Source organism: Nylanderia fulva, unplaced genomic scaffold (assembly GCF_048542155.1).
Source record: "Nylanderia fulva isolate GAGA-0341 unplaced genomic scaffold, ASM4854215v1 Scaffold213, whole genome shotgun sequence".
NCBI lineage: Eukaryota > Metazoa > Arthropoda > Insecta > Hymenoptera > Formicidae > Nylanderia > Nylanderia fulva.
In genome coordinates this window covers 86,373-103,760 of record NW_028190279.1, presented here as the reverse complement: position 1 = coordinate 103,760, position 17,388 = coordinate 86,373, and the positions used below count along the sequence as shown (strand labels likewise).

At 40.8% G+C, this 17,388-nt stretch overlaps 2 protein-coding genes and 1 long non-coding RNA gene across 4 annotated transcripts; 2 read left to right on the top strand and 1 right to left on the bottom strand.

Moving 5' to 3' along the window:
* Positions 1-626: 626 nt before the first annotated feature.
* LOC146723250 (uncharacterized) lies at positions 627-4,787 on the bottom strand. 2 transcript variants are annotated; one of them, XR_014924674.1, is made up of 5 exons: positions 4,656-4,787; positions 3,560-4,546; positions 1,687-3,501; positions 1,504-1,616; positions 627-1,404 (listed from the first exon to the last, which is right to left on the bottom strand). It is a non-coding gene; the product is annotated as an uncharacterized LOC146723250 (long non-coding RNA). The 2 variants fall into 2 exon arrangements; XR_014924675.1 differs by having other exon boundaries at positions 1,691-3,501.
* On the top strand, positions 3,664-6,543 carry LOC114943269 (uncharacterized). The gene has a single exon (XM_029318860.2). The coding sequence runs from the start codon at positions 3,664-3,666 to the stop codon at positions 6,541-6,543; it is 2,880 nt and encodes a 959-aa protein (XP_029174693.2).
* Positions 6,544-13,914: 7,371 nt separating this feature from the next.
* On the top strand, positions 13,915-15,210 carry LOC146723249 (uncharacterized). Its single transcript, XM_085482711.1, has one exon. It carries the CDS (start codon positions 14,107-14,109, stop codon positions 15,208-15,210), a length of 1,104 nt encoding a protein of 367 aa, XP_085338837.1. The 5' UTR covers positions 13,915-14,106.
* Positions 15,211-17,388: the final 2,178 nt, after the last annotated feature.

Below are 17,388 nucleotides of genomic sequence, written 5' to 3'. Positions count from 1 at the left end.
CAAAAGTGTTGTGTGATAAGTACCGAACCTTCTCGACATCAAAAAAAAAAAAATCCTTCCACTTGTGTGGGCTCCATGTCCAGGTCCAGGAGCGTAAAAAATAAGAACGTAGATATTTGAGAATCGCCAGACAGAATTTAAAAAAGGTAAGAATCTTCTCTCGACCGTACTGGCAAATATTATTTATTCAATCACAACGTTTCGACCCTGTTAAAATATTAGCATCAAAAAGTAGTGAAATCAAAAAGTTGCACTAAGTAAATGACAACATAATATATAATATTTAGATGAATTTCCTATAATGATACAAATGTATAATTATTGCTTTATTTTAAAATGTTTATAATAATATACATATAATAAAAAAATAAATTCACTAAAATATATATATATGTATATATATATATATATATATTTATTTATTTCTTTTTAAATTTAAATAACATGAATAATTATGTAATTAATTTAAACTGGAATGTATATACAATGTAAAGTTATTAAATATTTTTATAAAATATTTAGATAAATACGTATATATAATAAAATAAATTATTTATCTCTAAATAATTATTTAATCCAAATATATTTAAACGTATATTCACAAAAAGTAATATAAGGCACAATGTTCGAAATTGAGAAGAAATTAATATAATTATTTCAGTCTGTATTTTTCTGTCTAAAAATCGATATTTTCTTCCGATGAATATGCGAAAAAACCGCGGAAAAAAGGCTCGCCCGATATAAACAAGTAGGCGATAAATCAGGATTATTTTTAACAAGCTGTCAATAACAACAACATTGCTTAACCGAAAGCAACGATCACCGCATTGATTATCAATGTAATAGACATGCGCCGTTCGATCACGTGGCTTCCGAAAGCCAATCGATCTCGCTATCGAGCATTTCGCGCATGTCAGGTGCGTGCTTGTTTCGCGTAAATTACGGGGCCTCCAATAAAGACAGGCGCCCTCGCGTCACCTTCGAACATTTTTTAAATAACCGAAATTAATTGGTGAAGTAAAAATTAGTGGGGCTTCAGTACCGCACCGATAAAAGAAGCGCCCACCAAAATTGGGGGGCTAGTCTCTCGAGTCTCAGTACGTACAACCGCTATTAAACCGCTTATAAATTACCGCAATTATTACCGCAATTATTACCGCACACTCACTTGGAAATCGATCTCGGCTTATCTATTGGAACTTTGTAAAATTACTGTATCGTTAAATTGTGAAAGTAAATTCTGTGTTAATTATTAAAGAGTGAATGATTTCTATCGGCCTTCTAATACGCGCTCTCCTTCTCGCGTTCGCGCAAACATAACATTTTGGTCCTTCGAGCCGGATATTTTATCAGTTCGTCGCGCCGGCACGCGTGTGAACATTCTTGAAGACGAGAGTGAAGTGCCTGAAAAAGAAATACTGTAAGTGTCACATCATGGATGCCGCTATATTATTAGATAGTCAGCGTGAGATCCAAGTTCGAATCTCACGCTCGGTCGAATACCTGAAGAAGATGGGCGCTCCTAACATCACATCCAGTGCCGTAACTACCCGCATCAGACTTCTTGATCAAGCCTGGGATAAGTTCGTCATCCAGCACGATCAGCTGCGTATTGCCTTGAAAGATAAGTTCAGAGAAAGTGATTACGTTACTTCAGGACTCCATGATTTGACTGAAAATACGTACGTACAGCAAAGGAGCATCCTGGACGGCTACGCTGAACGCATTCGGTCAGCCTCGGACACCGTCAAGCTAAACGAAGCCGCTCCTCGAACCGCATTACCTCGAGTCAGGATTCCGCAGTTTTCGGGAGCTTACTCCGAGTGGCCAACCTTCCGAGATCTCTTCCTGTCTGTCGTCGGTGATAACGCCACCATCTCTAACATCGAACGCCTGCATCATCTTCGGTCGAGTTTGAACGGACAGGCTGAAAAATTGATAAGTTCATTACCGGTGACAGGAGACAACTACGAACGTGCATGGACGATACTGTGCAAACACTACGAAAATGAGAGAGAACTCATCCGATGCAACTTCGCCGCATTCACCACCGTGCCGAGAATGAAGAACGGAACTGCTGACGAACTGCATCGCATCCACAACGCTGCCGTCACAGTCGTCAACGCACAGGAGAGTATAGGTCGTCCCATTGAATCTCATGGAATGGACCTCCTAAACTATCTTATCATCGAGCAATTCGACGCACACACTCGAATGGAATGGGAAAATTCTATATCCGACTCCAACAAGTCACCATCGCACGAAACACTTTTGGAGTTCATGACGCGACGGATGTTCACACTCAACGCCGTGCATCCGAAGACTCTCAAGAAGAACTTCGGAGAGTCTTCACGAACGGCGAAGACACACGTTGCGAAGCACGGAACTGACCTTCCACAATGCGCACTGTGCCATGAGAAGCACCATCTGATGACGTGTCGCGAATTTAAGACGAAATCCGCGACAGATCGAAAGGCCTTCATTGAGACGCACAGACTGTGTTTCAACTGCCTCGGAAATCATTATCTTACAAAATGTCAGTCGAAGAAGAACTGCTACACATGCAAGGCACGTCATCACACTTCACTGCACGACGCATACAGCACAGTCACCGCACACACACCAGAAGCCACTTCACTCGCCGCACTGCACAAAGCCAAGGAGCAGAAGGCTGTACTCCTCGCCACTGCTCGGGTGAACGTAGCCGATCGCCATGGAGCACCGCACGACGTCCGAGCACTGATCGATCAGGGATCAGAGGTGTCGATCGTTTCTGAAGCACTGGTGCAACGACTGAACCTGCCTCGATCACGCACCGACATGGCCATCTTTGGGATCGGAGGCGCACGACCAGGATCAACGCGTGGCAAGGTCACGCTGCACCTCACTTCGGACATCACGAACGCCCGGCTCTCCGTGATTGCGTTCATACTGCCACGCCTGTCACTTCTTCAAGGCTCCACGTCCAGCACACCAGAAGATTGGCCGCATATTCGAGGACTCCAACTGGCGGATCCTCAATTTCGCGAGAACGATCCAGCCGAGCTACTCCTGGGAGCGGAGGTGTGCTCCTTAATTCTTGAAGAGGGTCTACGCAAGGGTGGACCTCAGATGCCAATCGCGCAAAAGACATCGCTAGGATGGATCCTCTCTGGAGGCTCCGGCGTCGCATCCGCAGAAGAGCACCGTCGCACATTCCAGTGCACTGCCGATCACGAGCTATTCGAGCTGGTGCAGCAGTTCTGGGAACAGGAACGGGAGCCCAACGCAGTCACGACACTCTCCGCCGAAGAGCAGCAATGCGAGGACTTCTTCGTGCACACGCACACTCGCACCTCTTCAGGACGATACGTGGTGAAGCTGCCGTTCTCCTCACCAATCACTGCACTCCGCGAAACCCGCAAACCAGCCGAGCGGCTTCTCACAACGATGGAGAAGCGATGCGTCCAGGACCCTCGATTCGGCAATCTGTATCGCAGCTTCATGACAGAATACGAAGACCTGAAACATATGACGCTGGTGACATGCTCCACAACGAGCAATCAGTAAACGTACTTACCACATCATGGAGTACTCAAGGAGTCCAGTGCCACGACGAAGCTGAGGGTCGTGTTCAATGGGTCGCAGCGAACGCGAACTGGAGACTCTTTAAACGCACACCTCATGACTGGAGCAAATCTTCTGCCAGCTCTTCCTGACGTACTACTCCGATGGCGTCAACACCAGTATGTCTTCGTTGCTGATATAGAGAAAATGTATCGGCAGATACTCGTGCATCCGGATGACTGCAGATTCCAAACGATCCTGTGGCGTCATTCAACTGATGATGAAGTGCGAGAGTACCAGCTGAGAACGGTCACCTACGGTCTGGCGTGTGCTCCGTTTCTCGCCATACGGACACTCCGTCAGCTCGCGACGGACGAAGAAGAGCAGTTTCCTCGTGGCGCCGTAGCTCTGCGTCGAGATTGTTATGTCGACGATGTGGTCACCGGCTCAAATACGCTGAACGATGCGATCGCACTCCAGATGGAAATTCGCAACCTCTGCTTGGCGGGCGGATTTCCGTTGAAGAAGTGGGCAGCCAACGACGAGAGGATCCTGACTGGAGTACCAAGCGATCATCGTTTGCAGCAATTGCCGCCAGCTTGGGAAGGAGAGAGTCACTCCACGCTAGGACTCCGCTGGCACCCGCAACACGACCAGTTCTCTTTCGTGTTTCATCCACACGCTGCCATCAACCACACGAAGAGAACGGTTTTATCCGAAACCGCACGGCTCTTCGATCCAATGGGGTGGCTCGCTCCAGTCGTGATTCGAGCAAAAATTATCATTCAATCCACGTGGCTGCAAGGATTGGACTGGGACACCCCGCTGCCGCCATCCGACGCTCGAGAGTGGCAACGTCTTCTAGAAGAACTCCATCTTCTAGATCAGGTGCGAATAAAACGCTGGCTCGGGACCGGAGCAGATAAGGCCTCGCTGCAGCTTCATGGCTTCGCCGATGCATCCGAACGAGGATATGCAGCCGCAGTATACATCCGCATCACTGAAAGGAACGAAACGTCAGTAAGGTTATTGATGGCCAAAAGCAAGGTAGCACCCGTCAAACAAGTGACCTTGCCGAGGCTGGAGTTGTGCGCCGCCACGCTACTCACCAATTTGACGCGACATGTCAAACAAACGCTCGACCTGGCAACATCAGACACGTACTTATGGTCAGATTCAACAGTGACCCTCCAATGGATTCGCGGTCACTCCTCACGCTGGAAGACTTTCGTCGCCAATCGAGTCGCTTACATCCAGACGCAGCTGCCTAATGCACAATGGAGACACGTAGCTGGTCGCGACAACCCTGCGGACTGTGCATCAAGGGGTATTAATCCAAGCGAACTAATCAATCACGCTTTATGGTGGACAGGACCTACCTGGTTGTCACAGCACGAATCGGCCTGGCCAAATTCCGTGATGGAGATCCGAGGAGACGACGTGCCAGAAAGGAAAGCCACGAGCCTGATGACTGTCAACCGGGTCATCGTCGAGCCAGAAATCCTGCTCCGCTTCTCATCTCTGCATCGCCTGCTACGGATATCCGCATGGTGCCGTCGCTGGCTGCGCGCTTCTGAGCCGACTCACACCGCTGGACTAACGTTGAGTCCTGAGGAACTCGACATGGCACTCTTTCGCTGGCTTCGAGAAGTGCAGACACTGCACTTCACGGACGAGATCACCGCAGTCGCAGCTGGACGCTCCGTCGCACCACGCAGCCCATTAGTCAAGCTGACTCCGTTCCTCGACGACCATGGTGTTCTGAGAGTGGGAGGTCGGCTTAAGCACGCCCTGCTGACACAAGATGAGAGGCACCCGATGATCATTCCAACCTCGTCGTGGCTGACTCGTCTGCTGGTGGAATCCTGTCACCGTCGGACGCTGCATGGCGGAGTGCAACTTACTCTGGGGCTGCTTCGACTGCGCTTCTGGATTCCACGAGGACGCACAGTTGTGAAACAGCAACTACATCGCTGCATCACCTGCACAAGATGGCGAGCAACGACGCTGCAGCCACCGATGGGTAATCTACCCCGCGATCGGGTCACTCCGACTCGGCCATTTCTGCGCACCGGAGTGGACTATGCAGGACCCATCCTCATCCGAACGAGCAAGGGACGAGGACACCGCGCCTATAAGGGCTATATCGCAGTATTCATCTGTTTTTGGTCCAGAGCCATCCACCTCGAACTTGTCTCGGATTACTCTTCAGAGGCCTTCATCGCCGCTTTACGTCGCTTTGTCTCACGTCGAGGTCTCTGTACGGACATATATAGCGACTGTGGAACGACCTTCATCGGGGCTGACCGCACTTTACGGGAACTCTTCGTCGCTGCATCCACAGAGGGTCGTGGAATCGCACGCGTAGCTGCTGAACATGGCATACGGTGGCACTTTAATCCACCAGCAGCTCCGCACTTCGGCGGATTGTGGGAGGCAGCCGTCAAATCCGCTAAGTATCACTTGCGGAGGGTGATAGGTGAAACCACTCTCACCTTTGAGGAACTGACCACTCTCCTCACACAAATTGAGGCCTGTTTAAATTCTCGTCCATTACAGGCACTCTCTGACGATCCAGACGATATTACAGCACTGACTCCGGGCCACTTCCTGATCGGCGCGCCGCTTCTCGCCATCCCGGAGCCAGTACAGGAGGACACCAGTGGATCCGCAGCATCACGATGGCATCATCTCCAGGCGATGCGAGATCACTTTTGGCAAAGATGGTCGGGAGAGTACATCCATGGACTCATCTCACGACCTAAATGGTTGAAGGTCGATACCACACCTCACATCGGAGCACTCTGCCTTGTGCGCTCCGAGATTTCGCCTCCAAACCGATGGCCTCTCGCCCGGATCACAAAACTGCATCCCGGCGACGACGGGATCGTACGCGTGGTCACCGTTCGAACCGCGACCTCCGAGCTCGTGCGTCCGCTCGTAAAAATCGTTTTACTTCCCGACTTCACAACGGACGTAACGACACGCAACGCATAGACAGAAATACACGACACATCACATACGCACTGTAACCACTGTTCACATTCACACGCGTTATTTCACATCGAAACCGCGTGTCACTATTCTCAGCTGATCGCACCACACTGTCAACACGTGTTCATCGTTTCAGCTGATCGAGCGACATTCCACGCGATAATCACGTGTATCTCGCCGCGCCGGCGCGCGCCTACCCCACTATCAATCGCGATCGAACATTCATAGCGACTTATTGTCAGCGGGTGACAAGGCGGGCGGGATGTTCGAAATTGAGAAGAAATTAATATAATTATTTCAGTCTGTATTTTTCTGTCTAAAAATCGATATTTTCTTCCGATAAATATGCGAAAAAACCGCGGAAAAAAGGCTCGCCCGATATAAACAAGTAGGCGATAAATCAGGATTATTTTTAACAAGCTGTCAATAACAACAACATTGCTTAACCGAAAGCAACGATCACCGCATTGATTATTAATGTAATAGACATGCGCCGTTCGATCACGTGGCTTCCGAAAGCCAATCGATCTCGCTATCGAGCATTTCGCGCATGTCAGGTGCGTGCTTGTTTCGCGTAAATTACGGGGCCTCCAATAAAGACAGGCGCCCTCGCGTCACCTTCGAACATTTTTTAAATAACCGAAATTAATTGGTGAAGTAAAAATTAGTGGGGCTTCAGTACCGCACCGATAAAAGAAGCTCCCACCAAAATTGGGGGGCTAGTCTCTCGAGTCTCAGTACGTACAACCGCTATTAAACCGCTTATAAATTACCGCAATTATTACCGCAATTATTACCGCACACTCACTTGGAAATCGATCTCGGCTTATCTATTGGAACTTTGTAAAATTACTGTATCGTTAAATTGTGAAAGTAAATTCTGTGTTAATTATTAAAGAGTGAATGATTTCTATCGGCCTTCTAATACGCGCTCTCCTTCTCGCGTTCGCGCAAACATAACACACAAAAAATTAAATTTAGAAAATTAAAAAATTTAAAGTTAAATAAAAATAAAAAAAAAATTAAATAACTGTGAGACGACCCAACTGGCTTAAATTTATTATTATTATTAATTCGATGTCATATACAATAAAAGACGACGTTTCGACCTTAAGTTTAGGTCCTTATCAAGTCTAAAATTAAAAATAATACCAATAAATGTATATACAAGAATTTCAATTTTAAAAAGCAAAGCGTAAACCAAAATTGTAATAACAATATTAAAACGTACCTTACGAAATCTTTAATACAAAATAAAATTGAGTTTTTACATTATACACATTTCTATATAAGTACTGTGTCAAGTAAACGTTCCGTATGGATGGTAAAAGCGAACTAAGTTAAACAGCCTTGATTATTCTATCATAGATAGGGTTCAAATTCTCTGTGTCTTTCTGTAGGTTGATCGTGTTGTTACATTTTTTTATAAAAAACATTTCAGCAATCTCTCTTTTCCTATGTTTGTTTCTCGATGTAATATATTTAAGGTTGTCCATTTAAAGTCATGCGAAAAATCATTATTATGGACAAAAAAGATTATATTGACAAAATGAATGTTTCACTGAATGATCAATCTACCTATACTAAACTGAAAAAAGATCCTATCAAAAAAGTAACTAGTAGAATTAATTCTTTAATCAAATCATGGCGGGATAATAAATTGATCGATGAAAGGACATATAAACGTCTTAATACCACGAACGGGAATCTCCCACGGTGTTACGGTCTACCGAAAATCCACAAAGTTAACGCGCCTTTACGTATAATTGTTTCGTCACTTGGGAGTCCGGTTTACAGTATAGCGCGTTTTTTACATGATATATTAGAACGATCAGTTACAAAACCTACCTCACATATTAAAGATGGTTGGACGTTCTCGAATAAAATCAAGAATGTGAGTATTGAGGATAGTGAAATGTTAATTTCACTTGACGTCACATCTTTATTCACAAACATTCCTAAGGAATTAGTTTTAAAATCTATTGAAAAACGCTGGAGGGATATTTCATGTAACACAAACTTTAGTTTGGCACAATTTTTATATGGAATCGACGTTCTATTAGAATCTACTAGTTTTCGTTTCAACGATCAATTTTATGAACAGATACATGGTACTCCAATGGGATCCCTTCTTTCCCCTATTTTAGCAGACTTAGTTATGGTTGATCTTGAGACAGAGTGTTTAAGTTCTTTACAATTTGACATTTCGGTTTATTATAGGTATGTTGATGATATTTTTGCAGTAGTGCCACGCAATAAAATTGATACTATTTTGACTACGTTTAATAATTACCATCACCGTTTACAATTTACGTATGAAACAGAAATTAATAACAAGATTAACTTTCTGGATACAATGATTTTTAGAAACAATGGTAAACTATTGACTAATTGGTACCAGAAACCCACCTTCTCTGGTAGATATTTAAATTACTATTCTAATCATCCGTTTAAATACAAAATTAACACCATTAACAACTTAGTCGATCACGCTATATTGTTATCGGATAAACGGTTCCATAATGAGAACTTACAGATGGTTAAAAAAATCTTGTCGAATAATTGTTTTCCTAGGACGGTCATCGAGCGTTATATGTATAAAAGAACATGTTTTTTAAGAAATTCTAATAACGTTGTTGACAAAAATAATGTATTTGATATTTTGTCTTGTATTTTAATGCCGTATGTTAAGAACCTAAGCGAAACTATTGAGAGATCTATTAAGAAAACAGGCTTAAGTGTTATTTATACGATTCCAAAAAAACTAGATACTTTTATTAAACGCGGAAAAGACAAATTATCTAAAGCTGATATGACCGAGATAGTTTATAAGGTTGACTGCAACGACTGTGACGCCACATACATTGGACAAACTAAAAGACACCTTAATACTCGGATAAAAGAGCATATGAATAATATAAAAATGCATGTCAGCAACCAGAATGTTATAAGCAAACATAGAAATGATTTTTCGCATGACTTTAAATGGACAACCTTAAATATATTACATCGAGAAACAAACACTAGGAAAAGAGAGATTGCTGAAATGTTTTTTATAAAAAAATGTAACAACACGATCAACCTACAGAAAGACACAGAGAATTTGAACCCTATCTATGATAGAATAATTAAGGCTGTTTAACTTAGTTCGCTTTTACCATCCATACGGAACGTTTACTTGACACAATACTTATATAGAAATGTGTATAATGTAAAAACTCAATTTTATTTTGTATTAAAGATTTCGTAAGGTACGTTTTAATATTGTTATTACAATTTTGGTTTACGCTTTGCTTTTTAAAATTGAAATTCTTGTATATACATTTATTGGTATTATTTTTAATTTTAGATTTGATAAGGACCTAAACTTAAGGTCAAAACGTCGTCTTTTATTGTATATGACATCGAATTATTAATAATAATAAATTTAAGCCAGTTGGGCCGTCTCACAGTTATTATTTAATTTTTTTTTTTTAATTTTATTTATCACTGGCGATACAAGATTACCTGCTATATATTAAATAAAAATTTTAAATTTAAATTAAAAAATAAAAGTAAAAAAAAATGTAATGTACAAAAAATACTTAGCGCTGTTTTTGTATTGTTATTTTAACACATTAGTAAATAAAATAAAATATAAATCAAAGTATAGACTAATTTTTTTACTGCAATACGCTTCAATAGAAATCTATAAACATATTACGTAGCTCAATATTCGAATGACATGTGGCTAGCTGAACATATCGATATACATGCATGAAATATATGTATATAATGTAACATGTAATAATTGTCATATTAAATAGATTCAACAATTGGGCAATTGGGATTTTTTGTTAAATAATAACGCTAATGTATTAAATCTGTAATATAATAATTAAACATGTTTGATTACTGTATTGAGTTGTTGGTCCACTGAGATTCGATTGTGTCATCATCAATCATAAAACTAAGTGTAAATTATAACAATAAAAATACAAATCAACGCTCGTATAAAATTTTCAATTAATAAAACATGAAAAGTAGGCCAAATATACGAGCCGAAATGATTTAGATGTAAGAATAATTAAAAATTTTTATTTATAATATAAATGTAGACGTTTCGACCTTACTAGGTCTTTATCAATACAATCACACACAACCGCAAGTATAAAATTATAAAATATAATAAAGAAATTTAAACATAATCTCGCAAGTTATGCAGACGAAACTTCGTTTATCATTCGATTTAATTACAATGGTTGAAACAATTATTCTTAGATGTCTTATGTTTAAGACCATCTCTCAATTAAATGCACGGAGTCCAAATTGGTCGTTGGACAGCGCGAACGGTCTGTTCCGGCATCTTCACGAGATGAGTCCCATTTATTCAAGCCCTTTTTTTCCCACAAAATAGATATATTAAAAAGATTCCAATAAAGAACACTCCGAAAAATATAAATTAGCAATAACTTACATATTGATGTTATGTGTTGGTTGTTGCGACTCAGCAATATCAAGGAATAATATGTGTCATTATTATGTCGTAGCCTGTTTATATAGTCAATAGTGTTGTCAATAGTTAAAGGTTAATTTGTTTATTTTTTATTATTAAAAAAGTGTGTCAGATAATTCTTCTAAAATGTCAAAATAACAGCTTTCAAGAGATTCGATGTCTTTCTTTAAAATTATACTGTTTTTATGTTCTTTTATGTATAACATTTCAGAAATAAGTCTTTTATTATAGTTGATTTCATGATCTAATATTTCAGTCCCTTCCCAGTCAAAAGTGTGCTTATTATTTAAAATGTGTTCAGAAATCACCGAATGTCTTGCAGAGTCTAATTTAAAATTGTTTTTATGTTCGTTAAGTCTGGTACGTAATTGTCTTTTTGTTTGTCCAATATAAGTTGCGTCACAGTCTCTGCAATTGATTTTATATACAACATTTGAATTGCTGGAATCATCATTCTTGTCTTTATGTGTTTTAATCCAAATGTTTAGATTTTTCAAGACACGATATCCTACATTTACATCCGATTTTTTGATATTAGCTGATATTTCTTCGGAGATGGATTCCACATATGGAATTGCAACAAATTTGTTATTTTTATCTTTGCTATCATGAGGACCCTTTTTATTTTCTTTATTAGTTGTATTTAATTTGCTGCCGATAAAATTCTTAATCCTGCGATTTATTTCATTAAAAATAAGAGCCAGAGGGTAGCCATTTGATAACAAAACATTTATAACTGTATGCAAATTTTTATCATGGAATCGAGGATGCGACAATAGCAGTGTTCTGTCCACTAAATTATAAATAGTGCCTAATGTGTGGCACCTCGGATGGTTGGAATAAAAATATAAAAATCTACCTGAGAAAGTTTTTTTATGGAACCAATCTACATATATCGCATTCTCAATCACATTAATAGAAATGTCAAGGAAACCAATGCTACGATTCTCTTCTCTTTCAACTGTGAATTTCAGTCTTTCGTGGTATTCGTTGAATTTGTCTATGATATGTGATATCCCACTATACATGAAATGTATATGTAACATTTCAAATTGTTTCATATAGGTTTCAAATGATACATTCCATTTGTATGTTTATGACATATTTCATAAACATTATTATTGAAACATTTCACAATTACTTATATTATAAATGTTTCTAAAGTAATGTTACAGTAAATATATCTCTAAAACAATTCAAAGTTGCAATGTATGATTTGTTAATATTGATACATTTATTTCACTATTATATCACAAATATTTGCGAAACATATATTTCGAAATATTTAAGATACATATAAATCATGATATATTTGAAATTTTCACAGTACGAGTTATTATGAAATGTTTCAATTGTAACATTTATGAACATTGCGTAAAAATTGTATTTGAAATGTGAATACATATATTTTTACGCAAATAACTGCGTTGAGTAGTTATTCCGTTGGCCTTTTTGTTTAACCTTAAAAGATATATATTCAATTTTTAATTTTAAATTGTGAATGAATGAATTATTGCAATAGTTATTATTGCATATATGATGTACGATGAGCAACAAAGATAGAATGATGCTTTCAGCGCGTGAGCAGTCAAAGCAAACGCAGCCTTACCTCGTGGTACATACATACAATTCGCAGAGCGTTGAGGATTAACTACACAAAGCGTGTCGTTGTTCGCAGTGCTGTGTGTCGTTGCATTTTCATTGCGTTTTTACGTACTGTTAAACTATATTTACTTTGACATTTTCTTTTTCTTGTATCTATAAACATTTGTGTCAGTGCAAAATGAGTTCTAATAATACGACGTGCAAAAATAATACACGTGAGCATTCGAGCCAACCATCAACATCATCAAGTTCGGTATGTATTTATATGTGTACATTATATAGAAATGATTATGGAAGAGTATGTTTTGTAATGAATTTCTTACGTATATATTTTAACACGTCATAAAGTTATAAGAAAAGTTACAAAAATTGTATGAGTCATCTTAACCCTAAAAATCGATTACACTTCAATTTATTATATTATCTGTTTACAATGTGTTAAAAAATATACATCATATAAAAATAGATCATTTTTATCGTGCAATATTTATTTATATTCTGTTTTTATTCTAGATATCTCAGAGGAAGAAAAAAGATATATCGAAGGTTACAAATAGACATTTTCGTAGAATCATTAATAATGAATATTCTAAGACTAACAGAGATGAATTACTATTGCATGTTAGTAGAGATACTAGGAGAGTTCTAACTCAGGGGCAATGAGGGGGGTGCGGGGCGGGGGGGGGAATCGGGGGCGAGGGGGGTGACGTCACGCGGGGGAGGGGGTCTTATCAGTAGATAAGCTTATCTTTTGTTTATAAACATATCAGATAACCTGATAAGGGGATCATGTTACCTGATATATTTATAAACAAGATAAGATAAGGGGATCATGTTACCTGATATATTTATAAACAAGATAAGATAAGGGGATCATGTTACCTGATATGTTCATAAACAAGATAAGATAAGATAAGCGGCGTCTTTGAGCGGTATCAAAGTTTTCATAAATTTTCTCCGAAGATAAGATAAAAATTCTGCGAATGGCTGCCGTAAAATCCAAGCCGAGCGCCGACAATCAGGGGGGAGGGTGGGGGGTGTTGCGTTTCTTCTCCTTATACGTTATCTGTATATTTCTAAGAAATATAATCAAATTCTAAGAAGGGCCACCGCTTGGCATACGCCGACAATCAAGGGGGTTGATCCGCACAGGTTGCGACATGTCAATCCGATCCGGCATGTCATCTGCCGACGGGGTGAAATTTATCTATGTATTTCTAAGAATTATCAGCGATATCTAAATTTTCTCCGAAGATATCACACAAATATTTCTCACGAATTAAACAATTGCATCATCATCCCCACGAACAAAGGGTTGATCGGGGATATATAATGAGGACCGATGCCGCTGCCGGGCCATAGTACCACTGGCGAGCGCATGCTTCATTCGAGGTGCAAGAAAAAAAAGTTTAGTGTGCAAAGAAGTTTTTTTGTAATAAGTGTGAAAAAGTGAATTTTTTACAAAAATGGAGAACGTTGAGCGCGACCTGTTGGAGCGTTCCCGCCAAGTTGCTAACTTGGGCGAATATTTCGGATGGCTGCAAGAGTGCGAAGAATTTATCGAAGAGCTGGAAGAACGCAGCCGTGCCAAGCGTCCGCGTCTCTCGATTGGACATAGACAATCTCTGGTGGCGAGAATAGCGCGACTCGAGGGTGCGAAGGTGCGCTTGCAGAGACAGTATGTCGGTGAATCCATGTTTAGTGGTGGATCCATGCCTAGTGGCGGCGGCAATAACGCGCAAAGACTAGTTTGGCGCGAAATCGATACGGCGTTCGATAGCCGTATACTGACCGGTGCGGTAATTAACGCAGACTATATCGAACCGCGTCAATTTTTGGAAAATGCCAAAGACATTATAGTCGAGAACGTGGAGAATGTGCTGCAAAGACACATCAGTGTAAAAGTGAACACTGTTTTCAACGGTGAATTTGTGTCCGGTGACAAGCGTGCCAATAAAAGTATTAATACGAGAAACTTTGAACTCTTTCGCACGTCCGATGTACGCGAGTGGTACGAGCGCCGCGTAATCGAGCCCACGCTAGCATCGCTAGAAGAGTTCCAGGAACGCGATAGCGGCTGGGCATTGTCGCGGATAATAGATTTGACAGTGAATGTAAATAAGTACAATCCAATGCGCGCGGGATGTCATGTCAAATTACCGCAAAAAATTGTAACAAAGAGAGCGGTGGTTAATGTGCAATCAGCGGACAATGCGTGTTTCGCATGGTCGGTGGTGGCCGCTCTTTACCCTGCTGAAATAAACACGGGTCGAGAATCCTCTTATCCACATTACACAACAGTGCTGAATCTCCAAAACATTGAGTTTCCAGTGACTGTGAATCAAATTAAAAAGTTTGAACTTGCAAACGACATCTCCGTGAATGTGTACATCATCGAGAACGAGAACATCGTCCCGTTGCGTCTTTCGGAAAAAAAGAAGGACAGGCACGTCAATCTGCTGTACGTGGAGGACGAACACGGGCATTTCGCGTGCATAAAAAATCTGTCTCGTCTCGTGAGCTCGCAACTGAGCAAACACACTGGTCAAAAATTTATTTGCGATCGGTAAGTATATAGTAACTTAAATTATATTTAAAATATTTCTAATTAAATTTTTACTTTTTATTTTTTTACAGATGCCTACATTATTTCGGAGCGGCGGATAAATTGCAAGCGCATACGGAAGATTGCGGGAAATTGAACGACTGCGCTATCCAGTTGCCGAGCGACGAATGACAAGTGGCTCAGCTTCGACAATTACACGAGGAAGGAGCGGCTGCCGTTTGTAGTGTACGCCGATCTCGAGTGTGTTTTGGCAAAGACCGAAGATGCCAAAAATCATCAACACCATCAAGTGTTCAGCATCGCGTATTACGTACAGTGTTCGTACGACAGTTCGTTGTCCGCGTACAATTCCCGCCGTAGTGTCGATTGCGTCGCGTGGTTCGCCGAACAGCTTAAAAATTTAGCAATCCGCGTAAAAAATATTTTAACGACCAATGTCCCCATGGTAAATTTAACGCCTGACGAGTGGTTAAAATTTCGCACCGCGACGCATTGTCACATTTGTGAGAAAACGTTTGACGAAGACGATACACGAGTCCGCGATCATTGCCACCTCACCGGGCGGTACAGGGGTCCCGCGCACTCAAATTGTAACTTAAATTACAAAGAATCATTTTGTATTCCTATAGTCTTTCACAATCTGTCCGGCTACGACGCGCATTTCATTATCGAGGACATAGCCACAGCGTTCGAAGGGGAAATCGAATTATTGCCGATAACAAAGGAAAAATACATTTCATTCTCGAAGACTGTTAAATTGACACAAGACAAAAATGCAAAAAATTATATTAAATTACGGTTCATAGACTCATATAAATTTCTCAGCGCTAGTCTCGACAAATTAGCGTCATTTTTGGATAAAGATAAACTAAAAATTTTACATTCGGAATATCAAAATTTAACTAGTGAAAAATTCAATTTATTGACACGAAAGGGTGTCTTTCCGTACGAATACATTGACTGCGTGGACAGATTACAAGACACACGTTTACCGCCGCGCGACTCATTTTACAGTTCCTTAACCGGCGACACAGTATCCGAGAGTGATTACGCGCACGCCGAGACCGTCTGGAGCCGATTCTCCCTTCGAACGCTAGGCGAATATAGCGATTTATATTTAAAAATTGATGTCTTGTTATTAGCCGATATATTTGAGAATTTTCGCGATAGTTGTATAAAAAGTTACGGACTCGATCCCGCGTATTATTATACTCTCCCCGGATATACATGGGACGCCATGTTAAAACATACGAATATAAAATTTGAATTATTAACAGACATTGACATGGTAATGTTTGTCGAACGAGGTATACGCGGCGGCCTTAGTCAATGTTCAGGCCGATACGCACAGGCTAATAACAAGTACATGCAATCGTACGACCCATCGAAACCCTCATCGTACCTCATGTATTTCGATGTAAATAATTTGTACGGATGGGCAATGTGTCAACCATTGCCATATGCCGATTTTCGGTGGGTCGACGATATATCGAATTTTGACGTATCATCTATCGCGTTCGATTCGCCTATAGGCTATGTTTTCGAAGTAGATTTAGAGTATCCGCGGCATCTTCATGACGCGCACATTGACTTACCGTTTTGCCCGACGCGCGATAAGCCGCCCGGCAAGCGGGAGTATAAACTCCTCGCAACGCTTTACGATAAGAAGCGCTACGTAATACACTATCGTAATCTACAGCAGTGCACGCGCCACGGGCTACGCATAACAAAAATATATCGCATACTACAATTCACGCAGTCAGCGTGGCTTCAAAAATACATCGAACTCAACACACAGTTTAGAACACGAGCGAAAAACGATTTTGAAAAAAATTTATATAAATTGATGAATAATGCGGTATTTGGCAAGACGATGGAAAATGTGCGCAATCATGTGGATGTAAAATTATTAACAAAATGGGACACACAATACGCCACCAGCCGCAGGCGGCGGTGGAGCACGAGATGCGTGCTTACACTCAAGAGGAAAAGGAGGGTAGCTAACAGCTGACGCAATCATCCGCCAAGATATTCGGGATAGCAAGAGATGCCCGAAAAACATGCAAACCGATAACGGAAGGAATTTTACAACGCCGATGTGCACGACTTATGCGAAGACATGACATTAATCACTATTCTACATATTCGATATTGAAGGCGTCGGTCGTCGAGCGATTCAATC

Excerpts from the sequence above, each read along its gene's own strand:
- LOC114943269 (XM_029318860.2), top strand. The coding sequence starts at position 3,664 with ATGACTGGAGCAAATCTTCTGCCAGCTCTTCCTGACGTACTACTCCGA.
- LOC146723249 (XM_085482711.1), top strand. The coding sequence starts at position 14,107 with ATGGAGAACGTTGAGCGCGACCTGTTGGAGCGTTCCCGCCAAGTTGCT.